At 39.2% G+C, this 18,548-nt stretch overlaps 1 protein-coding gene across 2 annotated transcripts in view; it reads left to right on the forward strand.

The window, feature by feature from the left end:
- The window catches only part of Rgs7 (regulator of G protein signaling 7), a 386,347-nt gene extending 373,276 nt beyond the window's left edge, over positions 1-13,071 (forward strand). The window contains exons 16-17 of one of the 2 annotated variants that reach the window (XM_059280689.1): positions 4,821-4,898; positions 12,362-13,071. In XM_059280689.1, coding sequence (XP_059136672.1) covers positions 4,821-4,874 — 54 coding nt within the window. In that variant the 3' untranslated portion in view covers positions 4,875-4,898; positions 12,362-13,071. The remainder of the gene's footprint in view (positions 1-4,820; positions 4,899-12,361) is intronic. The other variant, XM_059280690.1, reaches the window with a different exon arrangement.
- Positions 13,072-18,548: the final 5,477 nt, after the last annotated feature.

An 18,548-nucleotide genomic window follows, 5' to 3' on the forward strand; every position in this document is an offset into this window, starting at 1 on the left:
ATTAGCTTATTTATCCTTATTTTAGTTTTGCTCCCTGTTCACGATATCATATTCTATCACAAAGAAGCAGGGACAAAACAGTGAGCATCCAGAGAGCTTATCTTATAGATTGTAATTCTAGCAAGGATGTTGTAGCTACAACCATGAAGCCTGTTACATCTTTAATACACACAAACATCCACCTTAATGAAGCCAACTGCTTCACATGAACACCTACCACATCATGCAAACAGACTAGAAACCGAGAGAGAAAACCTTTATGTTTCATGTCTATGTCCCTGTGAATTCACTGTAAAGGAGGTTTTGTGTACTTTTTCCCCCTCAGCTAAAGTGCTATGGCTTTTATTGCTCACGGTTGCACATTCATGTGAAAAAACCTGCGTTAGACATCCCTATGACACCTTGGATGGAAAACGCTTAGGAAATGGTCATTGGACCTCTCCCACAAAAAAAGAAAGCAAACCTGATCAAGAATGAACGAATGCCTCCTCTTTCTTCTTTTATGGATCTTAAACCCATCTCTTTCATCATTTTCTTGGCAGACAATGGCTATCCATCTTGTTTTAGTGTAACTGGTTGTGGTGATAACTTGCCTGAGAAAATAATTTCAGTTTCCCAGCAGCATGCTATAAATCCATTGGTGAAATGTTTCTGGACCATGTAGGCTAATTTAGTTTGGAAAGGGTAACTTTACTCTCCCCTGACAGCATCATTAGCTCAAAAACTGTCACTCAAGGGTGTACAAGCTATGAATTAGGTGTAATAGTGAATCTTTTGCCACCGAGTACCCCCACTGCACCACCAGAGGCTCCAAGGGAACACAGGTGTGACTGCTGAGCAATGTCCGAGTCATTCTACAGGTGCCAGAGGCAGAGCTGCTACCAGAATTTTCTGCGTTCTACTGAGCGTGAAGCCCTGTTTTTGTGCTGCTGGTTGGGAGGCCTCAGGGAAGACCATCGGAGAGGCTTCTGAGATAAATGTATATAGTCAGTGGTAGCATGCCTTCGGCCACCACTGGGTTCTTTTCTCTAGCAAATAGTTGTTGAGTCTCTACACTGGGTAGGACTTGGCTTTCTGATTGGCAATACGTAGATAATAAGACACGGTGCCTGCTCTGAGCAAATTTATAATTTGTAAGAAGACAGAGGTGACTCAGGTTACTCTCTTGGGATGCTGCTAGCATGCATATCTAAATTGATTCTCTCTTCCTGTGGAAGCTGATTGTCCAGTGAACAGAAGGAGGCTCCCACCGACTTCCTTAGTGTGAGTCACCATAGTTACCCGGGAGCCCAAAGACGACAGGGAAAAGAAGGATTAGAGCCCGTGGAAGAGGCCTGCAAGATTAAAACTAAAAAGAGACCTGAGGACTCAACAGACTCGGGCCAGGACTGGTGTGGAGGTTTCAGTGGGAGCAGCAGAGCACAGGAGAAGGCAATCAAGGAGGCAGACTGTGTTCCTGATTTGCCCAGTGGATGCACACACCTTGGGCTGCAGATCATGGCAATGGGGAAGCTCAGAAATGCTACAGAGCAGGGGATCCTTCCATGAGATCAGTGGCTACTATCCTAACACACATATTAGGAGATTATGACTAGAACATGGCTGCTCAAGTAAGAGAAGGAAAGGAGGAAGAAAATTTGGAACACCAACAACATGTTTACTGCAACATTTGAAAGCCATATTTACTGGAAAATAAGATTAAACATTGAACTGTTTCATTTAGGATTCATAATCATGGTAAAGCAGTCAATATTATTTTTCATTGTCACTGTTTTCTTTTCTATTTAAGATTCTTGAGCTTAAATTGCAACTCTGATATGTCTCAAGTTTCTTATCATCTTATGTCCATGCACTAAATTGTCACTGAATGAAGCAGAAAGATACAGCAATGTTTGTGTGCATATAAGTACTTAACATCACAGCACCTGGCTACATACTTTGTAGAAAGTCAACCCAATCTCAATCTTAATTATCTCATTTAGCTAAGTGATATGCAACAGGATTAAATAAACAAAATCTCATCAGGGTTCTAAGGACGATGGGTGTGCATATTCTCTTTTAAGTGTGTTTCATGTAGCTGGGGAAGTGTGAATAGAACTTCAGTAGATAAAGATAAGTCTCCTTGTGACATCCAATTTAATTGCCACTAACAGAAGAACAGGTTTCAATTATGTCTCCCTATGTGACTACTTACTTGACAGTTCTATCTTTTGGCCAAGACGCCTATTTCTCATTTTCTTTCATCCATTCTAAAACCACATATGGGGTCATATATGTTCCTTGACACTCCCTGTGAAACATTTTTCAGAAAAGAGAAAGGCACTTTGATGCTGACAGAACGCTGTGGGGGCAGTTTTTAACTCTTCTATCATTTGCGCTCATTCTTGGAGACCATTTAAAATAGCAAGACAAGAGACCATTTTGTAGAACTTGCAAGGCTTTGTGTGCTTGGAAGTATTATGAGTGCATCTGTAGCCACCCCACTGTGGTTTCCATGCACCCTGGCAGACCACACAAGCAGCCTGGATTGGGCAAAACCAGCCGAGCGCAAAAGGCCTCACATTCTTACTGCTGCACCATTCTTGTTCGCCAGTGGTTGGGGTCTGAGTGACATGAACAATATTAGACAATTCCACATTCACTCATTATTCCTGTGACATCAACCAGTGAGAAGCCAACAATAAAACAGGATGTGGCAATGACTGTACCTTTAAAGTACAATACATCAACTATTATATTGTTTCTAGAAGAAGGAAAAAGTGTTCATCTGTCCTTTGTTTTGTTTCTCCAAACTATAGAGATGACTTTGGCATTAAAGATTGTTTTTTACTTTTATGTAGTTCATGAACAACACACACACACACACACACACACACACACACACACACACACATTCACAATAGACATTGCTCAGTTACTGCAAAAGGAACAATAACCACCCATGAATTAGAGTGTTTGCTTAAAATATACATATTACTGTCTAATAAGAACATATTGCTAATGCCAGAAATAAAACAAAAGTCATCGGGAAATCTTTCTCTTTTCTAATTTTAAATTATAAATCTACAAGGTGTTTTGAGAAGATACTGAAAAGGATGGTATTGTGGTCATCTCAGAATTGCAAAAGAATTTAGCAGAATCTGCTCAGCCAGGGCAGAGTCTGGGATCTTCTTCCATGGCTCACTGTATTGGTTGGCCCCTGACTGCCAGAAACATGGTACATCTAGGTGGCAGAGGCATCAACTCCATCTTTAAGAGATTCCTCCTTGTTTCCAGGAGTATCTACTCTTCTGTGGTCTCCAAGAACCACCTCTACTTCTGCTTCCTGTAACAGAACAGAGCAAATCAAACCCCTCGATTAGGTGACCACAGGGAATCACTTTATGTCATGCTGTATGTCAGCTCTTCTCAAGTTTTCTTTCTGTTTCCCTTGGTTACAATTTCCAGTTCTACCTTTCTAAGTAGGATCCAACTTTCCACATTCTCAAATTACTGGTAGCCTAGAAAATGCAAATTCTGGGAGCTCATTTCCCATACATTGAATTTAGAGTCATTCTCCGTGTGTCTCTGTCTCTGTCTATCTCTGTCTCTCCTAAACGGTTACCAGCATCTCGGGACAGTACATTGCAAGGACTGTCACCTTAGCAGTGTTCACACTCAAGCTCTTCTTACCAAATATCAGTATTTCTCACTTTAACTACATCAGAGACCCTGCGAGGATTCCTGTAGCACAGCTTGATGGAAAACCTCTCGCCTCGATCCAAACCTCTTTAACTGATACTTGAGATGATCATCTTCCTGGCATGAAGACCATACTCTGTGAGCCTCTGCCTTGCACAGGACAGTACCCCCACCCTCTCCACTGATCAGTGCTCAGCACAAAGACAGTGTCACAGCTGATAAGCTGCCCTCCAGTTGTATGAGCTCAATTCCACAACCTCCACTGGAATTGTACAGCATTGATTCAGTTGTGTTTCTTTTTATGACTGTTATGGAATCTTTGCACTTATATATATTTTATTAACACATAAATAAAGTATGAAATGTGAATAAGAAAATGATACTTCTGTGAAAACTGAGCAGAACACTTTAAAATATTTGAGAAGGGAAAGGTACCTAAAAAGTTGTCATTACATAAAATCTGAGCAGGTCTTACATCAGGAGGAAGGGTTCTCCTACTTTTTCTTTACTCATATTCTATTCTCTCACTACCTCAACTGATCACCGATGTCTGCTCCAGTCCATCAAAAGCCCTCCTAGATCACAGCTCCTCACAACACTTGATATGTGACCCAACAAGATACCATCTCCCTGGATTTGTCTCCTGAATACATTTGACAATCTAACTGGAAAACTGCATTAGCTTTCCGTCCCCATCCTCCAACCATAACAAAGTAGAATCATGTGGTGCTTTAATAAAATGTTTGAAACATTGTTTTTCCTTGTGAGCTGTAGTAATGTTTTCTACTCTTGTCTTTTGTTTCTAGACTTTTTGTTTGTTGCTTATTCATTTTAATGTCAATTTGAATTTTTTATCTTCTTCCTGTTTTGCCCTGTTATTAAATTTTATAGTTCATCTCCGTCCTTGCTGTCTCTGTACTTATTTGGAGTATCTTTTGGTCAGTCTTTGGAAGATGATGATCAAGTTTGCATCATGCATGCATTCTCTCTGCATTCTATTAACATTTCGTTCAGACTAACAATGGAAATGCCCTGAAGTACTGGGAAGACAGCAGAAGCTGCCACTCTAGTGAACAGCACACCTTGGAGGTGGTTGTTTACCTAGTTATGAACTGCATCTTTCTCTGTCTCATCCACAGAGATGCCATGAAAGGCTGCTCCACGCCGTACTTAGCCCAAGAGCCTTTGTTTAAAGCAAGCACCTGCCCTCAAATCTGGTAAACCCTTTCTAACAACTGTCGATACGCATGTCCAGACAGATACACAGCTAATAGAGTTGATGTACAGGAAGTTCTTGGTAAACAGTAACCAGAAGAAAAATCTGCCATTAGGAGAATTAGCAAAGGACTTGGGCAGTTTTAATGATAAATGCAAATAGTTAATAAATATATGAGAAAACCAAGAGCCTAATGTTATTAATAGCCAAGTACAAACCAGAAAATAAAATGCTTATTGCTACAAAGAGGCTATGTTTCTTTCTATATTATTATATAGAATGTTAGACAAGGGATGTGAAAGTAGAGTCTGGGTGTGTTGTTACATACTTTGGTAACACCACCTGTGCAGGTGGTTAACGCAGGAGGATTATAAGTTCAAGGCCAATCTGGACCACTTGGTGAAATCCTGTCTCCAAATAAAATGAATGAAGACTGTGAGTGTAGAATGTTTGTATAGCATGCCTCAAGGCATGGATTAGAAAAATGGGGTGGTAGGAGAAAGGGAGGGAGGGAGGGGTAAGGGAACAGAAGGAAGGGAGGAAGGAAGGAAGGAAGATGAAAACTAGACAATCTTATACACTGTTCCTACAAGTATAAACTATTATTTTTTTCTGGAATAGAACTTGAAAAAGTATTCTAAAAGCTTCCAAATTCTTGCACTTTAAATCAATAATTCAATTTAAAGTAACTTAATCCTAATAAATCCAGATGTTCTGACATACATCATACAATTGCTAAATATAGAAACTCTGAAGGTCCAAAAATCGAAACTTTCTTAATCCATCAGGGCCTATCTACTGCATTATTGCACACATATTGAAAATTAGACTTAAAACAGTGGCTTTTGTGTTTTTCAATATCACCTGCATTTGACCCATTTGATTGATACATTTTACATGTGTGTCTACTATACATAAACACACATACATGTACACCATACTTGTGTATGTTGACATTTTATGAATTAAAACATTTCACTAGCAGTAAATTCCTCTATTCGGTGTAATCCCTTGTGATATTTTCTAACCTAGTCTATGATATTTAAATTTTTCCTAAATACAGCTGCATCTACCTAAATCGATTTTGTCAAATATTAGTTGGAAAAGTTATTTTACAAGAAACATGTGTAACTGGGTGATTGATTAACATGAATCATTTAAATGTACCTGCTATAATAAGTCCGCATCTGTAGTATAATTCATTTTGTTTTTATAAAGCCCTAAAATGTGATTTTTAATTAAAAAAAGTTGAAAGGTATATTAGTTTGTAAATAATTATTTCTTAAGTTATATTGTTTCTTTCTTCCATTCATCTGTATTTTTATCTAATGATTGTCTACTTCATAATTTTAAGTAAGGAAATGAGATTATTTGGCTTATGATCTTTCTTAACCCATGTAGAGATCTGTTGTCAGTGCTGAAGTGTTCAATTGTTCATAGCTATGTCCTCTAAGTCAAGAAAGTCAATATTAAAAGGACACAATCCTCTTCCTTTTCTTCAATCTCAGAATTGCTATATGCCTAACATTATAGGAAGTTGTATTCATTTACAATTTCACTAGGATTACCTACCATGCTTTAATAAGGTAGCTTGCACCTTTAGTGTAAGAATTGGTTTTTATCAAATCAGGGAAGAACTTTTTGGACAAGCAGTATAGATTCAATTTCTTCTTAACCATCTTCCAAGCTGAAAAGACCAGGTTCTGTTAGTGAATTGGTTAATACATAGGACGAGATCAGTGTCTCTCCATCACTGAGTCTCTGCTCCTTCACCCTCACCACATCAAGCCTCTTCTGCCTTGAATTAGAAGTGACTTAATCCAAAGACTCCGAAGACTTTCTTACCTCCATTTGTAAAAGTTATTCTTGAAATGATGTTTCCAGTGAGAGAGTTCAGCTCATGGAGGGAACTGTGGATTTATTTGGGGACTTCTATAAGCCTAATGTTGTTTAAAAGCTGTTCAATAACTTCTCCAGGGTGAGTGACAAACAAAATAATACTTAGAGGCATATAAGTTCATGAATGCAGAACTGAGGGAAGGTAATGGAAAAGTCCAGGGGGCAGAGATGTAGATAGGATGTTTATCATTGAAGGCTGAATAAAGGGCACAGCTGTGTGCAGAGAGAGAGGGTCCTGACTGAGAGAGCAGCAGGTGCCAGGCCAGCTGAAGAACCATGTGTAGAGTGACAGTAGGCAGACTAGGACAGAGAAGCCAGATGATGAATGGTTCTGATATCTAAGAAATTGTGAGACAAGAGCATTTTCAACATGAGAGTAAAAGAGTTTATGCCAGTAGTTGATCTTCTTATATGAGTATGTTCACATGATGTGAGCTGTGTTGATTTCATGTCTAGAAACTAGACACTCATCAGACCACATTAATCAGTGGTCAGGTAATCACTGGGACATTATTCTAGAATGTGCTTGTAAATCTATAGGAACATATAGTAGAAATGTGGGTATTTACAGGACACCAGCAAGAAGGAACTGTAAGGGAATAGCAAGAGCTATGAGGCCAAGTTAAACATAGAGGTGAAAGTGGAAATAATCTTGTGCTTTTCATAGTAATGCCAGTGACTAAGGTCAATGGTTAAGTAAGGTCGGTGGCTAAGGTCAGTGACCATCTCCTGTAACTCTGCTCATATCACTCTTCAGTCTACTTGCTTGGCAGTATACTTTCATGATGATCATAAACTTATGGCATCAACTGCTCAGGAAAATGTAGCTTCTTGTACTTGCTTATGGGTCAAGCTATGCAGAAAATGAAAGTGGAAAACTGTTTCTATGTTCCCATTGTCCCAAATTCCATGCTTTGGCTAAGTGCCTGGCCTTCCTGTCCATTCTCAAAGAATTCTACACTCTTTGTCTCATCTCTGCTTTAAGACCAAGAAGGAGGTTTTTAAATCAGTTAAAATTCATAACTATGAGTACATATGTCTCTAATCTCAGCAACTTGGATGTTGAGGTAGGAAGATCATAAATTCAAGGCCTTCCTGGGCTATAGAATGAGCTCAAGGCCATCCTGGGCAACTTGGTGAGACTATATCTAAAAATAAAAAATCAGTAAGAGGACTGAGGCTATACATCTGTGTGGTAGAGTGCTAAGGTATGTGTGTGTGTGTCAGTACCTAGATCATAAAATTAACATCTTATAAATTGTTGTTTGGGGGCTTGTTGGTTCTTTTTCTCCTAATTACAGCAAAGCTCTTGTAATCGTTAAGAAAAAAAAAAAAGATGTGGTATAGTCGGAAGTTTCTCGGTCCTGCCTAGCTCTATGGTCTGGACAAATCTCTCCCACCCACAGTCACGTAGCCACTTATAAAATAACTACCTGGAGGCTTATATTAATTACAAACTGTATGGTCTATGGCTCAGGTTTCTTGCTAGCTAACTCTTTCATCTTAAATTAACCCATTTCTATTAATCTATTTGTTGCCACAAGGCCATGGCATTACTCATCTGTTGGCATCTTGTTGCTCCTTGGGTGGTCTCTGGTGTCTCTCTTAACTCTACCCTTCTTCCTCCCATCTTCAGTTTGAATGCACCGCCTACCCTTATTCTGCCTCGCCATTGGCCAAACAGCTTTGTTTATCAACCAATGAGAGCAACACATATTCACAGCATACAGAAAGGCATCCCACAGCAGTATGGTCTGATGAAGGTGGAGTTTTATAGTGAGACACAGGAACTCTGTTTATATGACTCTTGTATTGCAGATTAAGGTGATGCTTCATCTTCACCTCTGTGCCAGGCTTGATTCATTCAGAAACTGATCACAGGCTTATTTTTCTAGTTTACTGTCCATCAGCTACATATTCCAAAGGCTTACAGTATCTTGAGTTTTAGGTTTAGTCCGTCTGTTTGTCTTTTCTATAGATTTGTTTCTGCTATATTCTCCCTGAGACTGACCGTAGGGTTTTACATCTCTTGACATTCATGTAATCTCAAGATAAAGATAGTTTCTCTTCATATTAAATTATTGTAAGGAAGAAAACTTGTAAGTGAATCCTACTGGTGAGGTTTTCTTTAGCCCTTTTTAATTGCTAGAGTTAAGAGTTTAGAATTTAGCTGTAAAGTCTCTCTACTCCTTCAACATAGTTATCCAAAGATAATGGTCAGGGACTAATTCTTCGTGACTTCTTGGGAACTGCCTCAAAATGGCTGTTGCAAATGTCTCACATGCCATTTAAAAGATGAATGTGCAAGTCCCTAGGAGGAGGGACCAGTGTTCTCAGCCCTTTAACACTTTCCAATAGGCTGAGCACTCTCTATGGGCATCAGAGTCGGGACTGTGTCTTTTCCACAAGGAAGCAAGGCAGGCTACACACACGGTCTAGATCTTTAAATGTAGGTGAGCCACGAGACATACATGTTGCCTCGGTCGCTCTAGACTCTTAAGAACTTTTCACTACTAGTTGCACCCAGTGTCCCTTTTTAATCATCGTGATGCACAGAGCCAATACTCTCAATGCATAGCTGGTAAGTCAGTACTATACATGGGCATAGGCACACACCTTCTCCTTTCTGATCATTGTTTCTTTGTTATCTCAAACCCCCAGGTTGACCGTGACACTGTTTCACTGTGGGCTTCCATGTTTTTAAGTTATTTCCTAGGATAGGGCTAGCCAAGGTGAACTTGGACCAGACCTTACTTTTAGTGAAGTCTATAATACACCAGATGTTAGCAGTCTTCATGATTTTCAGGAATTTAAAAACAAATAAAAAATATAGAAAGAGAACAGTGTTCCCTTTAAATTAAATTTATAAATAAAAAGTGACAAAGGTTTTTATTAAATAAAATGTAACCATGTCTAAGTTTCAAAGGACCTCTTATCCCAATACAGCTATTTTATTCTTTTCTAGAATTTTGATCCAAATCATGTTAATCTATAGTTTTAAGAGAAATGGTTCTATATTAGCTTAGTCTTCTACTCTCCTTCTGCCCCAAAAATCACATTAGGAAGAATAAACCCCCTTTCAAGATAAATTATTCATCTCAAAATAAATAAGTATTCACACACATGCATTTATATTAATTGCACACACCACAGTAGCAAGAATAGCAGAGTATCATCTTTGAGCATAGAAAAGTGCTTTTTAATTCTAACATAAGTTAAATACCTTATTGCCTATGTTTTGGATGGAGAAGGAGTAAAATCTTAGTTTTTAATTCCTTAGTGATTTTTCTGTCTTTCATAACATCAGAATAGTAACTATGGATCTGGGTTTCATAAGATATCAGATTTCCTTACATGAAAGATAGTATTAGCAGCATTTACAATAATAAGGTCACAGCCAAAATAAAGTGACTCCAAGGATGTCCTAAGAACAATTTTTAAACATTTGCCTGCATCAGTGTTCCAAGCAAGATTTTAAAGCAGATGCTATTATTTTTCTCTATTTCTGGACAAGAAAACAGGTGCAGGATGGGAAGCGGTAGTCTTTGTACCTTCAGGCTGCTCTAACAAAATCCCTAATGCAACACAGACTTTGCTCCCAGTACTAGAGACTGAGATGTCAGTGAATTCCATGGCTTGTGGGGATCCATTTCCTGGTTCACAAATGGCAGTCTCTTCTTGTGTCCTCACATGGAGGCCCAGAATCTCATTTGAATGTGTTCTGTAAAACTACTTTGGGCAAGAAGTGTGTGCTGATTGCCAACTGCTTTTTGTTATTTTCTTTGAAGGGAAGGAGCTAAGCATAGCCTGGTATGACATGCTTTCCTTAAATATGAAAAATTTCTACTGCCAGCCGCTAAAAGTTAAGCTAGGAGCCCTTTGCCAACCAAGAGAAAATACCTTGCCTCGCATGGCTGCCATATTGTCAGCCAAAGACCATACAAGGTACAAAGAAAGCTTATCAATTGTGAATTATGGGGTTACTAATCTTTACTACTGACTATAGAGTTATTAATCATTTCTTAAACATATCATTCTTTGCCTGAAATGTGGCAGCTTTGGGCTGAATATTTGTGCTCCCCAGCCAAAAAAAATACCACGCATTAAATTCTAGGATCGCAAGGATATAGGACTAAAGGGAAAATTGGGGGCATGATTAGATCTTAAGGGAGGAGGTTTGAAAAATGGGGCTAAGTGTTTTATGAAAAAGGCCCCAGGAGCTTCTTCACCTCTTCTCTCCTGCAGGGACGAGAGAATGTGCTATTTGTGGACCAGAAAAGAGCCCCCTCCAAAAAAATACCCACATTAAGCCTCTCGGCAACATAGAAAACACATTCCTCCTGTTTATATGCACTCAGTCTGTGCATTCTCACTTCAGCAACAGCTTGAGACAATAGCTGTGAGAGATGATCTCTCACACAGCCCTTGATCAAACTCAGCTCCATTAGGCATCAAGTCAAGGATATAGCTGTGACACAAATTGTTTCCCAAATACTACAATTTCTCAAAAAAAAAAAAATCCCTATTTCATCCCTTCCAAAAGGGGAAAAAATAATTAAATAAGCAGGCCAATGACTTCTATATTAGAACCTAGGAAATGAGAGATGAAATAACTCACCAGTCAATAACTTGTATTCACATTTAAAAAATATAGCTCTAGAATACTCAAAATTATTAGAAATGACTTGCTGGTCAAGATTTCAAAAAAGAACGAAACAAAGAAAAAAATTCCATTTACTCTCTGTAATAGTATATTAGCAAAATATGTGGAATTAAAATACATGGAATGTAGAATATATATACATGTGCTCCTGTTTGGGAAAAAAACAAATGGGGGATGACAAAAAGATGTCAACAGTTTGAAAAAGGAATGAGTAGACTTTTATCTCAAGACTCATGATTGGCTTCTTTTTCTCTATTAACTACACATGGGAGGGGATAAACTCAAATTTGAGTTTCTACCAATCACATCCTTGGAAGTGCATGTTATGTAATTCAATCCCACCTCAACACATCCTGATATCTGTAAATGTAGCACCTACTTGACAGAATGCATTCACATTGTTGTCCTGCAGAATAGCTGAGTCAGATTCTTGTTGGGATGTATATTCCGGGTTGGGAACCTAGGCGTTGCCTCATAGCTCAGCCTCCGTGGAACGTTTATGGACATGTTTATGATTTGCTAATGTGTGCTGTGACCCCATCAGTCTGTTTGCAGTCGGGGGTGGGCTGGGAGGAGAGGGAGTGTTTGGGGAGGGAGAGTCATTTGTTTGATGTGTTTATGGTGGGGGAGGGAAGAGGGTTCATCATGATGTTCGAATTCAGGTTAACTTACTGGGTTCAGTTTGGGGGCCGAGGAGGGCAGAGCTCAGTGCTAGAGCACATGCCTATTAGAATGTGTGAGGTCTAGGGTTTGATTCCCAGGACCACACACCAAAAGATAAAGGGCCAGTTTTGACCCTCACACACAAAAATTCTACTGTAGTAACTCAATTCTACTATGGTACAGCTTTCCAGTGATCGTGAATTATTTTCTTTCTTTCTTCATTTGATATTTTCTCTCAGGGGAAATCTCTCACATCCAAGCGGTTAACAAGCCTTGTTCAGTCTTACTAAAAGGATCATCTTTGTGACATGAAAGCTGAATGGAGCCATCGCCCACACCTTGTAGCCCATTGCTGTTACCTGGAGCTGAGGACGTTAGACCAAGATGTTGCATGAATGAAGGACCTGAATTGTTCTTTTCTGTGTGCACATTAAGGCATCGCCATCGCCAAGGGACTCTGCCATCTCATTGCCTCTGTCTCCACCTGTCGTCTGCTTCCCTTCCTCCTCTTACTAAGCTGGATCTGTGTCTTTTCCTTTTTTAACCAGTTCAAGTGAAGTAAAACTTGATTTGCCCCCTCCCCTTCCTCTTTTTCTTAAAGCTTCCGCTAGATGCACAGTTCACTGAAAATTCAGTCAGTCACAAACTGGAAGAATTGTAAAAGAAAAAAAAAGTATATATCAATAAGTATACACATGGCTTCACATTTATTAAATAACAAATTAGCCCAGAAGTGTCATTTCACCCTTGTATCCACAGTCTGAAACGAATGCCTAACTTCGTCTATTCTCTGGACATTGTCTGTTCATGTTTCTTGTGTTTATTTTTATACCATATTTAAATGAGAAAACACCTTTTACTCCAAATGTATCAAAGTTGACCTCTTCTCTGTAAATTTGTGTATGTTTATATTGTTGTTTTATCTTTCATTAAAAGATGCAGAATCTCATTGCTTTGGAAACTTTTGTTGTTTGTGCTACCTATAAAAGAAAGTGAAGAGAAAGTCCTCACAGCCTGGGAGCTGAGGCTTAAGCTGCCATCCTCCAATTTATCTCGGTTTGGATGGGATGGAGCCAGAACCAGCACCCTGTGAGCACCTCCCTGATGGGCTGACCTGAGATCAGGGAGATGGTTTATCTTCTACAGAAAAACACCACAAATCAGACTTCCACATTTTCAGACCTATTTGAGGAGGACTTTCTGGCATGTGATGAAATCTGTGCTTGGCTAAAAGCTAATGAATATTTTAGTTAGAATATGAGGCTTGGGAAGTGATCTTTTTTTTTTTCTTTAATTCATACTTCTGAGTTTACCCAAGGTCAGTGTTTCTCAGCTTTCCAGTGGTTACAGATCCCTTTGAAGAATCAGGTGTAATTACTAGCATCTAGTGAAAGCTTACTGTGTACCATTGTCTTTCTTACAGGCTCTATTAGCGACTTTTCTCAATATTGTGACAAAATTCCTAACAAAAGCACTTTTGAGAGGAGAGTTTTATTAAGGCTTACAGTTTATCTTGGAGGGGAAGACATGGGAGCAGGAACAGGGGATGGATGGGACTGGTCACAGTGATGTCCATTATCAGGAAGCAAAGGGTGGGCAGGAAGTGGGATAGAGCTACCAAATGTCAAGCCCCCATCCCCACCCCCCAGTGCTTCACTTCCTCTCTCAAGAGTCCACATCCTCATGGTTCCACAACACTTCAAAACAGCACTCCATTAGCTAGGCAGCAAGTGTTCAAAGACAAGATTCTATGGGAGATGTTTCATGTTCAATGCATTGAAGAAAAGAAAACCGGGAATTTGTTTGAAGTCACACAATGGTAAATTGAGATTAGAGGAGAGGAACCTTCTTCTGCCGATTGGTTCTTGGCTGGATCTCATACACCAGACAGATTAACAAGAAGAAAACATGCATTTCCTTAACAGAGGCTTTATGTGATGGGGAATTTCATAGGAAAACGCAGACGTGAAGAAAATCTACACCTAACTGTTTTCTCAGTTGGTTTGACAGAAGTGTGGAGGGCGGTGTAAAAGTTTGATAGGACCAAGGGGCATGAATCAAAGAGTCAAAAGGAGGAGAATCAGCAGGTCCTGGGTGATCTGATTCCTCTTAGCATACTGCCATCTTCAGAGCTGTGGATGTTCACCTCCTTTGCCTAGGGAGGCCACCCTTCACATGAAGATCTTGTGATCCAGTTCTCGGCAAGTTGAGAGAGTCCTCCCTAAATCTAAAGCTTAAAATGCCAAACACGTCAGGACAAAGATGGCTCAGCAGGCAAGCATAATAACTTGTGTTCAATCCCCAGAACCTGAATGGTGGAAGGAGAGAACAGACTCCCACGACTTGTTATCTGACATCCATATACATGCCATGCCCCACCCCACAGACATAGAAAATAAATAAATGTAAAAACATTTTTAAAAAATGTTTAACATGGGCTAGAGAGATGCCTCAGTGGTTATGAGTATGTGTTGCTTTTCTGGAGGACCTGGGTTCAATTCTCAGTACCCACAGGCTGGTTCACAACCATCCATAACTCCAGTTCCAGGGGAACTGACACCCCCTTCTGACCTCTGTGAGTACCAAGCACACACATGGGGCATAGACATTCATGCAGGCAAAACACTCACAGATAAAATAAAATGAATAACTCTAATTTAAAAGATATTCAACATGCAGGATATGATGTTTTGGCAAATAAATCCATGCAGTCTGACTTTAAGACCCATTATACTACATTTGTGCCCCACTCCCTTTTTTTTTGAGTGGGAAAATCCATATTTCACAGAGGAAACATTTTTGCAGACTCTCAGGACATTCTTACTCTAATCTCTGGAACTCATCCATGGATTTGGGTAAGAAACTTGATACATTTCAAGGATGAAATGGTGCTAACGTAGGCTGTCGTCATTACTTTTATCTGTGCCAAGGCATAGCATACTCCAGCTACTAAAATATATCAAATTATTAGTACCCTCTAATTATGTAAGTCAATTTAAATATGGAAGAAGTTTACCGACGTCTGTGAAATATCAATGATGGAGTCTGCTAGCTGATTAAAGCCATCACCAAATGGAAAAGAATTGGTAGGAAACGTGCAGATAGGCTATAATATAACCAGTGTAAACAGTTGAAGAAAAACTTGGTTATACACTTGTTTGGCTTTAAAAAAAATATAAAACTTACTGGGTGGTAGTGGCACACGCCTTTAATCTCAGCACTCAGTAGGCAGAGGCAGGAGGATCTCTGTGAGTTCAAGGCTAGTCTGGTCTACAGAGTGAGTTCCACAATGGTCAAGACAACACAGAAAAACCTTGTCTAAAAAAACATATATATTTCAAGTTAAGTTAATAGACTTTCTCTCTTGAAAATATTATTACTCAGAAAAGTCTTACATACACCACATGGAAACTAAAATGGAATTCTAGTTAATAACTTGTTATTGGAAGAAGGTAGTGTGTGAAATGTATCCACAGATACAGTGTGTTATTTCAGTGGTCATCTTTTACCACTGTGTTATTCATCATTGTTGTTTGTGGTTCTAAATTATGGGTTCATGAAGAAAAGAAAGGCTAAGAATGAGGGGGGAAAATCAAAGAATTGGGGGAGGTGAATGTTCAGGAACTAATGAAATGATTTTATGGTAGCCTGAGTCTGATCCCCAAAGCCCAGTATGAAATAGAAGAAAAGACCCCTGACTGTACATAGTTGTCCTATGTCCTCCAAACATACTCTGTGATGATACACATATGAGAGAGAGAGAGAGAGAGAGAGAGAGAGAGAGAGAGAGAGAGAGAGAGAGAGAGAGGAGAGAGAGAGAGAGAGAGAGTACATTTTAAAAGTTTTAAAACATTTGAAGACATCCAGGTTTTCCTAGGAGTATGTAAAGGCTTTTATTAGTTTTCTGGAGGCACAGACTAAAGCTTTGAAGTTTTTTGCCTTTTAACCCTTGGCAACCCCAGACCACCCCCATCCTTGTCTCCAGGATCAGTTGAACTATAAGACAGACAATAAAAATTTCTTGTAGCTTTTATGAAATAAAATGGCTATTGAAATCTTCTGCCTTCACATTATCCTCACAGATCCTCACAGCTCACAGCTGTTGCCCCCTACCCGGCCCGCCAATCCCCAGTGACTCAAGAGTTTCTGTATTCACATGATAAAAGCATCTAGTCTTCCTTGACCCAATTCTTCCTTTGCAATGTTACAATAATGTTTTCAGCATATATGGGGGGGAAAATCTATTTATTCTGAATAACAGAAATATGGCCATAAACTTACCTAAGCTATCTGATGACAGGAGTCAGTATAAGAAATTAAAGCAGGATGCTTCCCAGTCTTTATGACAAATGTCACACTTGATCTTGCTGCTTGGGACTTGCTGATGTATCTGCCCTTATAGCTGGCTGCACATTTCTTATTATGTGATAAGTTAGAAGTACTTTGGGCATTTACTTGGGGGCAAGACTTGAGTACTCTGAATTTATTCCATTCACTTCAGTGCAAGTATCGATTGTGTCCATACACAAGTACATATTTGAAACAACATATTGAATTTCCAATAGCTTTGCTTCTGTTACCCATGACAACCACTTTGCATGTGCTGAGAATTCTCTAAGACATTTACAGGAAACAACAAAAGGTACCGCTATGTCTCCAAAGACTTCTGAGATACAGCATATGTCAGTGAAGTGTGTCAAGAATGGGAAAGACAGAGAGGGCACTAAACTCATATTTCAAACATAAAGTTCTCATGGGTTTTTCTGTATGACTGTGCACCTTTGACTTTTTATTAAGAATTTTAGTCCCACCAAATTCAGTTTGAGAAAAATGCAAAAAATGTTCCAGACATAAAATATTATTAAAATAAGACTAAAACACAACATGTACATGCCCTTGGATATTTAGGGATGTTTTCCTTGGGGCTGAAATGTAATGTATTTGTAACTTCATTTCCAAATGGTCATTAGTAGCTAAGTAGATGTGAACATTTCTTGATTAATAAATTGATTCATAAATCTTAATGTCCTTATTAGGTTATAAGTCTTAATCATCTCACTCTTGTTTGGAAATCCAGTAGGTCAGGGCATGTTTAATATCTTTTAAAGGTTAATAACATCCTACTCTTGTATTGGTTAAAAAGATTAAGATAATATATGTAAATCACCAAGCACAGTGCTTGGTGTATAACTGGGAGGAAATCATTTTTCTCTTACACACTCCTCTTTTTTGTGTGTTTAAGGAGACATCTTTATAAAAAGATATAGTAAGTATCCACACGCTCCCTTGTAGTCAGCATGAAGTCAAGGATGGCCAAAAGCAAACCAAGTCAGGACACCAGAGGCCTTGGGAAAGGCCTGGCATGTAGAGAGCTGTGGAGGAGGTTAAGAAATCCAGTGACAGTAAAGCTGTAGAACCAAATGAGTGACCAAAGGGGAAGCCTTAGGTCATTTAGGAGAACTGTCCCAGAGGAGGAGAAGGAGATTCTGGAATCCAGTGCTTAGGCAACAGGAACTTCCCCCAAAACATCTGCGGCCTCACCAGTGTGTAGGCTAAAACCCCAGAGGAGTTTTACCAGTATCTACTATGACAGCAGACAGTAGTGAGTGGAAGACATGGGTACCATCATCTAACTAAATAACTGACCGTGTTAGCTACACTGTAAAGGACACGCGATCTTTCTGGCAGATACATTCTTGGTCTTGCAGATAAATTAATTTTAAAACAGACACAGAAGGAAACTCAAAGATGATTTATTGGAATTAGAGAGAGAAACAAAGGCTAGGCAAGCAGGAACAGTCAGCCCCTGCTAGAAGGAGGGAGATAGAGGAAGTGGAGAGAAAGCTGGGCTTTCTGAGCTAGGAGTTAAAGCAGAGGGCAGGTCCATCAGGCTGTAGTCAGCTGCCTCCAGGTAGGGCCTTCAGAAAGTGACGAAGAAGGTACTGAGCAGAGGCCGAGCATGCTGACTGAGCACTTCGGCAGGTGGCAGAGGAAGGGAGATGGAAAGCTACAAAAGAGGAAACGCTAATTGCTGTAAATGGTGCTAATAACGGTTGGTTGGATTTTTGCTTGGCTGTGTTTTCAGAAGATGGGAGAAGTTGACACTGGTACTTTTAAGCTAATTCAGTCTCAACTACCTCATTTTGGAGTGAGATTGTCATCAATTAATACCAAACACAGTATGATCCTTGAGAAAAAGGAGCTGAAACATCCCGTGCAAATTTGTTTAAAAAATTACACAGTATTTAATAGTAAAGTTACTAAAATTGGAAGAACTTCATAATGAAACTAATAAAGTTAACTGAAGGATGTAAAAGAACACTTAGTTAATGGTGAATGGGAATTTTCTGTACTGTATAATATGATTATGTGCTAATGAATGTATAAATTAAACATATCAAAACCTCAGTGAGATTATCTGTCGAA

This window comes from Peromyscus eremicus, chromosome 15, assembly GCF_949786415.1.
Source record: "Peromyscus eremicus chromosome 15, PerEre_H2_v1, whole genome shotgun sequence".
Taxonomy (NCBI): Eukaryota; Metazoa; Chordata; class Mammalia; order Rodentia; family Cricetidae; genus Peromyscus; species Peromyscus eremicus.